The following is a 14,295-nucleotide window of genomic DNA, read 5'->3' as shown; positions in this document are numbered from 1 at the left end:
TTAATCTATGGTGTGTAGAAACTCCACCGTTGAAAATACATAAGAACAAAAGTGATCATTGGTTTCGGCCCCAAAGAGGGAACCAGAAGAACCAAGATGAAAATACAATAGTAAAAGGTCCTATATATAGAGAACTAGTAGCCTAGGGTGTACAGAGATGAGTAAATGACATAAAAATCCACTTCCGGGCCCACTTGGTGTGTGCTTGGGCTGAGCAATAAAGCATTTTCGTGTAGAGACTCTCCTTGGAGTTAAACGCCAGCTTTGGTGCCAGTTTGGGCGTTTAACTCCCATTTAGGTGCCAGTTCCGGCGTTTAACGCTGGAATTTCTGTAGGTGACTTTGAACGCCGGTTTGGGCCATCAAATCTTGGGCAAAGTATGGACTATCATATATTTCTGGAAAGCCCAGGATGTCTACTTTCCAACGCCGTTGAGAGCGCGCCAATTGGGCTTCTGTAGCTCCAGAAAATCCACTTCGAATGCAGGGAGGTCAGAATCCAACAGCATCTGCAGTCCTTTTCAGTCTCTGAATCGGATTTTTGCTCAGATCCCTCAATTTCAGCCAGAAAATACCTGAAATCACAGAAAAACACACAAACTCATAGTAAAGTCCAGAAAAGTGAATTTTAACTAAAAACTAATAAAAATATACTAAGAACTCAACTAAAACTACTAAAAACATACTAAAAACAATGCCAAAAAGGGTACAAATTATCCGCTCATCACTTGGCTATACATATACCCTCACCCTTACCTTAGCCCCATTACAACCTTGAAAAAGACTTCATGATGTTTGCATTGGTGTATTAAATATTTGTTGATTGGTTAGATAAAGAATAAAGTTTTAGAAAGCATGACTAGAGAATAGTAGAGTGATCAACCCTAGACACTTGAGAGACTAGAGTGTATATACACCACCAGTGAGAGTTCAATGCTTGATTCTATGTTTCCTGCTTTCATGAGCTGTCTTCTTACAAGTTTAATTGCTTCTTATTGTATGATTTGAATTAGTGGAATTTGATTTATGCCTGTCTTGGAGAACTTGTTTATTTTTGACCAAGTAGATAGAAATATCTTAGCATATAGTTGTATTCATATACATAGGTTGCATTGCATGAGTCTTACTTTTCCCTACTCATTCTTTTTGTCTCCTTGAGCTTAGTATGAGGACATGTTAATGTTTAAGTGTGGGGAGTTTGATAAACCACTATTTTATGGTTTATCTTGTGCTAATTTGGGTGGTTTTTATCAACTCTTTACTCACTTATTCATATGATTTGCATGATTTTATAATTCCTTCCCAATTTTGTTCCACGGTTGAAAACTTGTTCCCTAGACATCTAAATTGTATATTTTTAATTCCCCTTATACCATTCGATGCCGTGATCTGTACGTTAAGTGTTTTCAGGCTTTATAGGGCAGGAATGGCTTAGAGGGTGGAGAGGAAACTTGCAAAAATGGAAGGAATGCAAGGAAACAAAAGAGCTGACCAGCGAGGAGCAACGCGGATGCGCACTCGATGTGCACACGCACATTAGCGCATTCACACATAGACGCGCACGCGCACCTGGCGCGTACGCGCAACAGGCAAAGAGAACAATCGACGCACGCGCGCACCTAGCGTGCACGCATGACATGCGCGACGTACAGCAGGTGTAGAAAAATACTGGGGGCGATTTCGGGCCAGTTTTGGATACATTTTTCGGCCCAGAAAATACAGACTAGAGCCAGGAAAGAGCAGAGACTCAACACATTCTCATTATGCATAGTTTTAGTTTTACTTTTGAATCTAGAGAGAGAATTCTACTACATCCTCTAGGTTTTCTTCACATTCATAGTTCATAGAATTTTATTGCTTTTTGCTTTTGCTTGGGATATTGAGAAGAGTCATTACCTCCGTTGAAGCTTCACTATTCTAGTTTGTTTCTCTATTCCTTTACTCTTTTTATTGTCCATTAACCCTGTTTGGATAAGTATATTTATGATTTTGGGATTTATTAATGCAAAGAACCATTTTTACTTTTAATTAATTTTCAGTTATTATTTATCATGTCTTCCTTTTATTCTCTTCTTAACCCTGTGAAAGTTATATTCATGTTAACGGAGTAGTTTCCTAACTTGATTGGGAGTTGATTAAGAGGAGAACCTTGAGTTGAATTACTCGAGTGTTAATTTTAATTGGTGGTTGTTGGTTGACTCTCTAGTCTCTGACTCTGATTCTTTCTTAGGAAAGGATTAGGACGCGAGTGATAGGGTTAGTTGGTTAGTTAATTGACTTTTCCTTATTATATAAGGGATGACCAAGTAGAACAACAACCTTTTATTATTACACTTGGGAAAATTCAATAAGGATAGAACTTCCAATTAATCTTCTCCCGGTCAAGACTTTTATTTGAATTATATGAATTCACTCGTTAATTTCCATTGCTTAAACTCACTATTATTTATTTATCTGTTTCTCAACTCAAAAATTTCTTGGAAAACCTCTGACCAATAAGCTCCACCCTTTTGTCAACTCGTTGGGAGACGACCTGGGACTCATACTTCTAGTATTTTTATTCTAAAATTGTGACAAACCCTTTCTAAATTGATAAGCGGATTTTAGTCGATTGAGAACTGTACTTGCAACGCTATTTCCTCTATAAATTCTTAATCGGTCAATTTCTGCCGCGTCAATCCTCCAGAAGGAGTGGTGGCTGCCCTTACTAAGGTGGATTTGTTCCCGTTACTCCCCTGTTGTTTATGTTATTTTTTCCTTTTTTCATGTAGTTTGTTTTATTGTCTGTCTCTAGTGCATGATAATCTATCTTTATGTCTTAAAGTTATGAAATACTCCATGAATCTCTCACCTTTCTTAAAAGAAAATTATTTTAATTAAAAAAGAAAAGTAAGATGCATGAATTTTGAGTTTTATATTAGGAATAGTTCAATTATGTGATGTGGTGGCATTGCTTCTGTTTTCTAAATGTATGAATAAACAGTGCATATTTGATGTTGGAGTTAAAGAATGTTGACTCTTGAAAGAATGATGATAAAAGAGAAGTATTATTGGTGATCTGAAAAATCCTAAAATTGATTCTTGAAGCAAGAAAAAGCAACAAAAAGTAATTAAAGAAAAAAATTATGTGAAAAAGAAAAAATAAAATAAAATAAAAATAAAAAAAGCAAGCAGAAAAAGAAATAAAAAACAGAAAAAGCCAATAGCTCTTTAAACCAAAAGGCAAGAGCAAAAAACCAATAGTTCTTTAAACCAAAAGGCAAGAGCAAGGATGCAAGGCTTTGAGCACAATGGTTAGGAGGGCCTAAAAGTGAAATCTTAGCCTAGGCAGCTCAATTGAGCTGCTTCCCTAACTATATGCTTGTAGTGTGAAGGTGTCAAGTGAAAAACTTGAGACTAAGCAGTTAAAGTCGCGGTCCAAAGCAAAGAGTATGCTTAAGAACCCTGGACACCACCAATTGGGGACTTTAGTAAACCTGAGTCACAACCCTAAGGGGTTCACCCAGTTAAAGTGTCTATGGCATTTATGTATCCGATGATAATACTGAAAAATAAAGTGCTTAGGGTCACGCCCAAGATTCTAAAATCTGTGTTCAAGAATTAAAAAGAACTTAACTAGGAGAATCAATAATATCATCTGGATTCTAAGTTCCTAAAGATGCCAACCATTCTGAGCTTCAATAGATAGTGAGATGCCAAAACTATTTAGAAGCAAAAAGCTACTAGTCCCGCTCATCTATTTGAAACTGAGCTTCATTGAGAATTCTGAAATTTACTTCATCCTTATATTTCTTTTTATCCTACTTTGTTTTTTGTTACTTGGGGACAAGCAACAGTTTAAGTTTGGTGTTCTGATGAGCGAATATTTTATACGTTTTTCGGCATTGATTTCATATAGTTTTTATTATGTTTTATTTAAGTTTTATTATATTTTCATAGGTTTTAGTGAAAAATTCATATTTTTGGATTCTACTTTGAGTTTGTATTTTTTATGGTGATTTCAGAAATTTTCTGGCTGAAATTGAAGAGCTTGAGCAGAAGTCTGATTCAGAAGTAGAGAAAGGACTACAGATGCTGTTAGGATCTGACCTCTGTGCACTCAAAGGAGCTTTTCTGGAGCTATAGAGGTCCAAATGGTGTGCTCTCAATAGATATGAAAAGCTAACATTCAGGGCTTTCTAGAAATATATAATAGTCCATACTTTGTTTCGAAAATAAAGGCCCAAAACTAGCACTCAATGCCAGCCACCAGCCGCATTCCTGGCGTCCAGCGTCCACAAGGGAGCAACTGGAGTTCAACGCCCAAAAAGGGGCCCCTAGCCAGCGTTCAAAGCTCCTAAGGGACATTAGCACGTGGGAGACATTCAAACTCAACCCAAACACTCACCAAGTGGGTCTCAAAAGTGGATTTTCGCATTATCAACTTAGTTTATCATATTTCTGTAATCCTTAGTCATTAGATTAGTATATATAGGAAAAGATCACCCATGTTTAGGATCTTCTTCCTCCCTCATTATTTTCGAACACTATTTTCTATTAGTATAAGTCTCTAAACCTCCTAGGTTAAGGGGAGGAGCTCTGCTGAGTTTTATGGATTAATAAAAGTATTACTATTCTATCTCAATTCGTGTTTGATTCTCTATTCTAAGCCGTATCTTCGTTCTTCAACCTTATGAATGAGTTGAACTGGCACAAGGTTATCTCTATTCTACATGGGTTCAGCGAGCGTTTGCCGTCTTTCATCATATATTAATGAACCACTAGCTTGATTATACGTCTCTTAGACGGCTAATCTATGACTTCGTTGGGGACTTCTCGAGACATCAGTTCAGCCGAGGTATGGGGAGATTAAGGTCTTGTGGTAAAGGCTAGAACCAAATGCGCAGCATTCTCTAATTCGGAAGATTCGACCTTGTCTGTGGCGTTTTGAGTAGGATCATCAATGGACTGCAGGAGCTTCACCCTCATTTAGACTGGATGCGCACTAACCCTGGTATTCATCCTAGAGGAGAATCGGCGATCTCTCAAGAAAGGCGTTGATCACATACAGCCTGCCATAGAAGAAATCATTCACAGTTGGCGTAGACAGTGGGACCGAATTAATCCAGAAGAATAAAGCATCTCTGAAGCCTTAACCATCTTCTAATCATTGCATTCACCTTCAATTGAGTAACGTTATCTTTATTTTACTTTTATGTGCTTTAAACAAACAAACAATTTTTTTTATCCGCCTGACTAATATCTACAAAATAACCACAGCTTGATTCAAGCCAACAATCCTCATGGGATCGACCCTGACTCATTCAGGTATTACTTGGACGACCCAGTGCACTTATTGATTTAGTTGTGCGAAGAACAATAGTATTAATCCATCAAAATACATAAAGCTACTAACCTTAACAATAGAGGTTTAGTTCCTCATGGTGCAGAAAAAATCCTAAAAGTGTAAAAAGTATCAACTGAAAAGGTGCAGAAGAGGAGAAGAAGCCGCACAGGGCAAATCTCTCCTCTTTTTATATCTCTCATCCTAATTGATTCCAAAAACTTAAATTAAACCTAATCATATTTTTTCTTATTCTCTTTTTTTATTAAATTTAAATTGTGATCTTCCTTGTTGAGTGCTAGCGGGCGTAGGGTCAACTGCTGGATACACTATCGGCGCTAAATGCCAGGTTGGTGGCATTTAGCACTACCCTTCCAGACTCGCCAACATGAGTTCCAAGACCCGGCACTAAATGCCGGTGGTGTGGCGTTTAATGCCACCAAGGCAGGGAGGAATTGTGAGGCTTTAAGGTCTGGCGCTAAATACCGATGATGTGGTGATCACAGAATTTCTAATCTATGACTTACCAGCAAGTGCATCAGGTCGTACAAAGTAATAACTCACAATTAGTGAGTGTCGATCCTACGAGGATTAACGGATTAAACAAGTAATGGTCGATTGATTATTCTAGTTAGACAAATTGAAACGAAAGTTTTGATTATCAATTAACATAAAAGACAATAAATTAAGAAAGCAAATAATTAACGTTTATGGCAAACTACGTTGAACATGCAATGAATACGTTTATGGCAAACTCCTGGTGATTAAATTTCTTTTCCTAGCCAACTCAATCTCCTCTAATATAACCGACTGTCAATTCCTTGATCACTCAATTATATCAGAAGATTAAGTTCAATTTCGGGTTTATAAGACACACAACCCTAAGAATCCCAAAACATAATGCAGTTATATATCGCGTACCACACTACGTCCAGATAATTAGAAGTTATGAGAAATTGGTTTCAAGCTGTAATTCTAATAATATAACTTTTCCAATACTCAAATAGAATTCAAGTAGAATTAGAGTTATTTTTCAATAATCACTAATTCCTAGGATAAAGAACGAAACCAATCCTTAAACAATAATCAAAGTATTAATCAAAGGTAGAAGAACAAATATTTATTAATCTATTTAAGTAAATAGAACTCCTAACCTTAACAATGAAAGTTTAATTGCTCATGATGTGAAAAATCCTAGAAGAAAAAAAGTGTAAAATGTGCGAAATAAAAATTGGGAGAAGAAAAGTTTTCACATGGGTGGATCTCAATCTTATTTATAGTCCTAATTAAAATATATTAAAACTTAAATAAAAGCCTAAGAGATCTTTTCTAATAGTCATGTAATTTACAAAATCAAATTTCCAAAAACTTTGTTGATTTGTTGCAACATGTGATCCCATTAATGGGCACAAAATGGAGCTTGAATCAGGCCTTCAGCGATAGGACTCAAGTTGAGGAGGAGGATACCTCATTGTCCTCTTTGATGCATGAGATGATGTCGTTCATTTGAGACTTTTATGGGAGTGGCCATGGCAATGCTGAAAGTGAACTTTATGTCAAGATTTCAAGAACTTTGACATTCTTTATGATGGTTGAAGATTGAGAGTGGTGGATGATGATGGTCAATGGTGTTGATGGTAACGTGGCGGTGGCAACCGTGGTGTTGTTGGAAAAAGTTGAAAGATAAAGGAGAGAAGATTGAACATGATGGAGGCAGAGACAGTGAGGTGGCGACAGTTGGAACTTTTAATATACAGTTCAAACTTTTATGCCTCATTGAAACACCAAACATCTTGGGACCACTATAACATTCACCTTCCATTAGAACAATACTTTGTTGTTGGTATCTGGTGGTGGTGCATACTTGTACTTCTAAACCTACCTTCATCAGGAGATACATAATTGGTATGAATGCAGAAACAACTTTCTTCTGCAATTCTAATCTCCAAATAAGGATTAGGCAGCCTTTAGGATGATACCTCCAGCAAATGCCTTTACTGTCATCTGATTCCCAAATTGAATCTTCAATTCCAACTTTGATAATGCTCCATAACGCTAAAGAGATTATCATTTGATCATATTCTGTAACAATGTAGCTTTCCTTTCTCTTTGCATGTGCTTGCACTGTGAAACTTGCTTCTCTTTGTATACCTTAAAATCTGCCACTTCTATATGGACAAGGATTTTTCTTTGTGGTTTCAGTTGCACAATAGCAATGATCATGTTCTTTCAGCAAATCCAAACAACCTCGTGCTCACTGCAGTTGCATGTATAAGTCGTCCATAGCGGCAAATCAAAGCTAGAATCTGAAACAGAGATCAGATCTCTGCTATAATCACACATGCAGTTGGTTGAAATTAATTAGTGTTCAAATTCATTAAGTTTATGTGTAATCCATTCTCCTAGTCTTGAGTATCTATTTTTCTGAGATGCTTCAAAGGCCCTTCTCAACATTGAAAGAGTGGGCTCTATTGGCATTGTTTTGAGAAAGTTCTCTAGCTCGTCCATATATCCATGCCGACTATATAGTTCAATCATGCAATCATAGTGCTCCAGCCAGGGCAGGACATAGTATTCATTGCTCATTGATCTAAAGCAGTCAGTACCTACATCAACAAAGCCTTCTTCAACACAAGCCAGCAGAATTCCCTGAAACGTCACTTGGTCTGGATTGATGCCTTCTGCTTCCATCAGTTGAAAAAGTTCAAGCGCCTCTTTACCCCTATGATTGTGGCAACATCCGAAAATGATGGTATTCCAAATGACTATATCTCTGGAAATTGCTCCCTTGAGAACCTCGATAGCATACTCAAGGCATCGACATCGAGAATACATGTTGACCAAAGCAGTTCTGATTATAATATCCATTTCAAATCCATGTCTAATGATGAATCCATGAATCTGTTTTCCAAAGTTAAGAGAAAAACTATTTGCACATGCTGCCAAGAGGGTTCCAAAGGTATACTTTGTTGGTTTTGTCTCCCACTGCATCTCCAAAAATTTTGTTAGTGCTTGTTCACCCAACTGATGATGATCATAGCTAGCCAACAAAGCATTCCAAGAAACCCAGTCACGCCGATTACTCATCTGGTCAAACCAAACTGTGGCACTGTTCAAGTTCCCACATTTACCATACATATCAAGAAGAGCATTGCCGGCACTCAGGTATGAGTGGAAACCATGTCGATATATATAACCGTGTACTTGTTTACCCATCTCCTGATCTGAAAGACCTGCAGAGACATTTAACATCAGACTAAGTGTTACATGATCGACATCTTTAATTTTACCAAGCATCAGATATATAAAGTCTAATGCTTCGTGCCAATCACAAAATCTAGCATACCCTGCCAACATTGCATTCCATGATATCACATTTCGCTCTGGCATCTCATCAAAAATCTTTCTTGCTTCCCATATTTTCCCACACATTGCATATCCAGATACAATCGAGGTCCAAGACACCAAATCTTTGGAACCAATCTGATCAAAAACCTCATGGCCATCCTCAAGCTTACCACACTTCATATACATGTTAATAAGTGAGCTTGAAACAACATTATCCTCGTGAAGACCTAACTTCACAACCACCCCATGTATCTGCATCCCCTCATCCAGCCGAGAGATACTCGCACAAGCAACAAGAGCAGCTGAAAATGTGAAATGCAATGGTCGAACTTTCACCAAAAACATCCGCGAAAACAAGACAATGGCCTCCCTCGCATCGCCAGCATCAAGATACCTCCTCACAATGACATTCCAAGTGACAGCATTGGGACTTGGAATCTCTTGAAACATTCTACGAGCATCAACCATGAGCCCACATTTTCCATAGACATTAACAAGGGAACTCCCGAGAATCACATTGCGACAAAACCCAAATTTCACAACAGTCACATGAGCCTGCTTGGCCAAAACAATCTCAGAAGCCACAGCACACGACCCAAGAACACCAGCCAAAGTTATCTGATTGGGATAAACACCACACCTATTCATCTTCAAAAACAGCTTGAAAACCTCATCCGAGAAACCTCTCTGGGAATAAGCGTTGATGAGCGCATTCCAAGAGCCACCGTCTGGCTTCGGCATTTCATCGAACAATTCACGTGCATCCCGAAGAGAGTCACATCTTCCATAAGCCTCAATTGCTCGGTTGAGAAGGAAGATGGGTGGGTTGGGGGAGAAGGTGAGGAGGTGCGACTCGGCCTTGCGGAGGCCAACGACTGCGCGTGGGGAGGTGCAGTGTTGGAAGAGATGGGCGTAGAGGGAGTATGGGAAGGGCGCCGGGAATGCGAAGAGGACGGAGGCGGCTTTACAGATGTGACCGGCGTTGACGTGGGAGAGGATGGTTGTGATGGCCGCCTTGGTGGTGTTGGTTGCGGTGGAGCGTGGTTGAGGCTTGAGGTTCTTTGCGTGGAGGAGCTGGTTGAGTATGGAAGCGGCACTTACTCCCATGTAAGGGCACAATGGAAAGACCAAAACACTTGGTTTGGCTTATGTGTTGGTTTGAAGCTAATTTTTAAAAAACAAATTATTCTATCCATCCTATTATATAAAAATTAGATTTTTCATTAAATAATAAAATTGTTGTGGCATATTTTTAAAAAGATTACGTATTATTTTCGTCTCTAATGTCTGAAGCCAAAATTAAAATCGTCTCCAATTTTTTTGTTATTAAAATCATCCTCAACATTACAAAACATTATAAAGTCATCCTTTTAAACATAATTTTTAAAATGATACAAATACCATTTTTCTATTATTACTAATTACCCCAGTCCCACCCACCCATTACCCCACTCCTTTCCACTATACTTAAAACAGACAAATTGAAACAAAAAAAAAAGAACAAAAGAGGGAGAAAAGAGAAAAAGAAAAGAAGAAGAGGGAGGCGACGGCAGAAAAGAGGGCAGCCTTCTGCGACGAGGAGACGTCAGCAGTTGCTTCGTCAGGGAGATGGCAACAGGTCAAAGTCGGGCGCTTAGGTTGTGCGGAGTAACGAGGTGTTGGAAACTCCGTTCGTTGGGGTCATTGTCGTTGTCGTCGGCGAAGAGGCCCGGAGAACGTGCGACACTTAGTCGATGGAGTTCGGGACTCCCTTCGTTGTGTCCCTCCCTTCGCTGAAGGTGCTGCACGTTGGGAATAGGGTTTTATTTGGGTGTCATGAGTATATAGTGATACTTTTTGTTGGGTGCTCTGTTCTTGAGAAATTAGTGTTGGAATCAACCTACAGCACGCATGTGGAAGATTCATTTGTGCCCAAGGAAGTTTGATTTGAATTTGAATCATTTGGTGAAGGCTGGGATTGAATTCTCTTGGTACAAGACTTACATTAAGTCTATGTTCGTGATAATCAATTTTTTTTTCAATGTTTGATGTCTTTCAATTTTGTTCTTGACGGTTGAGGTGTGGTGTTTTTTGTTTCTGAAATTGAATTTCTTCAATTCACTCTATTAAAGTGTGTATTTTAAAATAGTGAAGTGAAGTTTTATGTGATGTGTGGAGTTTGAAAATGACTTTTAACAAATTACCTTAATTTAAAATTTATGTGAATTTATTGTGATTGTAGTTATTATTGAATTGTTGCATAATAAAAACGGCTCAGGTGAAAAAAATTGAGTTAGAAATAGTGGGTAGGTGATATAACAATTCTAGTTTTTAAAAAATAAATAATAAATTATTCATGATTTATTTATTTATTGGGATTTTTATTTAAAAAAGATTATTTTTTAAAATAATTAAATTAAATTTTATGAATTTTTGAGTTTAAAGTTTATTAAAATTTTTGAATAATTTTTATTATAATGAGATATTTAAAAAAAATAAAAATTATTATTATTATTATTAAATTAAAAAAAAGGAAGTGGCCAAAGCCATTTGGAAACAAAGAAAGGAAACTGATTTATATATATATATAACCAAACGAAAGAAATAACGATATATAACCAAACGAAAGAAATAACGTGGCTTTTGTAAAGAAAAACATATATGTATAACTGACACCTAATAGTATTTTTATATTACAAACCATTTGTTAACATTACCCTTAATTATCTTCCTCTCTCCTCATGCACCGAATGAACTTAAGAAAAGAAAAGAAGGAAGAGAAGCCGAGAGAGAGTGAGACGAGAGACCTTGGAACCGTGAAGTTTTTTTTTACGATTTTTTGTGATCCGTAATTTCAATAAAAAATCTAATTCGATAAAAGTATTTGTATTTTTTATCTTTACATATTAGGTATTATTTTCGATCGGTAGAAATTAGTCGGTGACGTAGTTCTCCTATTCTTTGAGTTTGGCCAACTGGAATTTTAGGAGATACAGACAATTTCTAATATTTTTTTTGGCAGCTCAGTCAGAAAGCTTCTCTTTAGTCTCGAGTATTTTGATTTCATACGGAACTAAAATTTCAGTAAATTCTCACCGATTAAATTTGTATTAGATAAGTGAATGGTTGTTATGATTGATTATTGATGGAGTTTGATTGACTTTATATTAAATTTTGTTGATATATTGTTATATGTGATTAAACTTGTGATTTGCTCATGTTTGTGCTGCCCAAACTGTGATAATAAGGCTGATTTAGGGATGTCTTTGCATTAGTTTTTGAATAAAGTGGGTGAGGTTTAATGGCCGAGGAATTAAATTAAAAGTTGTGAAAAATTGGTAACCGTAAAACTCAAAAACAGATTAAGATTTAAATGTATATTTTAAAAAGAAAATAAAGAGGGTTTCTGTTCTTGGTGAATAGAAGAATTAGTCAAAAAGAATTATTTTTGAGGAAATATACTTGTATTTTTATGAAAAGATTGAGTTTAATATTATAATTATATAAATTTTTTGAGTATTTTGGATAATAAATAAAGTTTAGGGGTTGAAATGGATATTTTATAAAAATTCAGGATTATTTATATAAATATAAAACAAAGCAAAGGTTTAAATATAATTTCAAAATATTAAAGTCAAAAAGAAAATATTAAAGAATTAGTGGTTTAAAAAGTAATTAATAAAAATTTAAAAATAAGGTTGTAGAAAATAAATTTTAAGAGTATTAAAAATATTATTTTAAATATTTGTTTAAAAGTATTCATTTATATTAGAGTAAATTATTATTTATCAGGATATTATTTTATAAAAATATTATTGTATGTATTATGAAAAATAAAATAGAGAATGGTATACATACAAGTTTTTCTAAAAATTTTAGAAAGACAAATCTAAGATAAGAATTTCATGATTCCATCTTCATAAAACATTTAGGAAAAGATGAAGGAAGAGTGTAAAGATAGTTTTTGATGTTAAAAGTAAGGAATTAAAAGAATGATGAGAAAAAAAAGGAAAAGAATTTAAAGAACCTCTGCCACAGGAGAGCTGAGAGTTAAAAGATTAAAAGAATCTGAAGAACTTCTGCCATAGTAGAGCAGAGAATAGAAAAGAAAGAACGAAAAGAAAAGGAGAGAAGTAGAAATGATTGGTTACCTGCTGAAAACAAGCAGAGATATGGTGGTTAGTCCACTGAGATTTGCTTTCCAGAGATACATCGGCCAATCTAAGGAATGGTCGCACCTATAAGACAGAGGTTGCTTACAGTGGTTATCGCTACATACATTGGCTAGAGAGAGCCTCACCTGTAAGACAGAGGTTGCTTACAGAGGTTATGTTTACATACATCGACTCAAGAGAGTCGCACCTGTAAGACAGAGATCGCTTACAGAGGTTATGACACTAGAAACCAAACTCAGACAAAGGTTGCTGAGTTACGTCGGGAGCAGGTAAAAACCGACAGATGAACTCATTACATGCACTAGGGATAGACATGCATCATACTTGTTTGCGCATACTTGTTTGTGATTGTGTTTTCTATGATTGTGTGTGCTTGTGATTGGATTATGTGTTCTATAATTGTTGAATTAGATTGTACTTTGTTGACTGTTATTGTAAACCAAATATATATATAAAATGAATATAACTCTACACGCCGACCCTACTAAGAAATTTCCAATTCTTACCCCCTATTTCCACCCCTTTCAGCTACAGGTGCGAAGGTTTAATGTGAAACTACAAGAACATAGAAGATTCTATTTACAAGTTGAGTTGTTAGATTTTATTTTCCCCTCATCATTTACTATTTTGGTTTTAGAGGGGTGTTGTAGGAAAATTGTCGGTAAAGAATTTCACAAAAATAATTGCTACGTTGCAAGTATAGTTCTAAACAAACAATGAATCCTTACATCGAAATTTGAATTGTTCGTTACTTAACCTAACCCAATAAAATTAACCGAAGTATTTAAACCTCGGGTCGTCTCTCAATAAATTGCAGGAAAGTATAGTTATTATTGGTTATGAGAAAGTATATTTTTGGCTTTTGGAATAAGGAACAAGAAAGTAAAATAACAAGGAAATAAAATAACAACAAAGAAAAGTCCTAACAAGGATTGAGAATTGAAATTTCTATCCTCATTATCATCATCAATTGTGATTGTAACTGCCTTTTGCTCTCATTTAGTTAACCTCTAACAATGAAGAAAAGTCAAGTGAGCAAAATCAACTTAAGTTCACAAGTTCTAATCAAAGATTAGATTTAGAGAAGTCTAAGCCAACTAGCAATTTTCAATCACCAATCAACAGAAGAAATTTGATAACTCAAGAGTCTCTAATTGATCAATCCAAATTAAGAACATAAAAATTTAAATTAAAATTCACCCAAGCATTTTATCAAATACTTGGAAGGCACAACATAAAAACAGAGAAAAACTAACAAGACATAGCAAAATCTAAGACTAACCAAAGCAAGGAAATAGCAATAGTAAGACAATTGAACAATAAGAAAACGTGAAACATAAATTGCATTAATGAAAATTGAGAGTAACACATGATTTCATAAACTAAATTAGCAAAATAAAGGAATCAATGAGAGAAGTAAATAACTAAAGTGCTAGAACAAATAAAAGTAGAAGAAACATAAATTAAAGCA

At 35.9% G+C, this 14,295-nt stretch overlaps 1 protein-coding gene across 1 annotated transcript; it reads right to left on the bottom strand.

Moving 5' to 3' along the window:
* Positions 1-6,503: 6,503 nt before the first annotated feature.
* On the bottom strand, positions 6,504-9,777 carry LOC130939810 (pentatricopeptide repeat-containing protein At3g26540-like). The gene has a single exon (XM_057867884.1). It carries the CDS (start codon positions 9,775-9,777, stop codon positions 7,684-7,686), a length of 2,094 nt encoding a protein of 697 aa, XP_057723867.1. The 3' UTR covers positions 6,504-7,683.
* Positions 9,778-14,295: the final 4,518 nt, after the last annotated feature.

This window comes from Arachis stenosperma, chromosome 7 (assembly GCF_014773155.1).
Source record: "Arachis stenosperma cultivar V10309 chromosome 7, arast.V10309.gnm1.PFL2, whole genome shotgun sequence".
Lineage (NCBI taxonomy): Eukaryota > Viridiplantae > Streptophyta > Magnoliopsida > Fabales > Fabaceae > Arachis > Arachis stenosperma.
This window is presented reverse-complemented; position numbering and strand designations above follow the sequence as displayed.

Bases quoted from the DNA above. Each gene is read 5' to 3' on its own strand.
- LOC130939810 (XM_057867884.1), bottom strand. From the start codon at position 9,777: ATGGGAGTAAGTGCCGCTTCCATACTCAACCAGCTCCTCCACGCAAAG.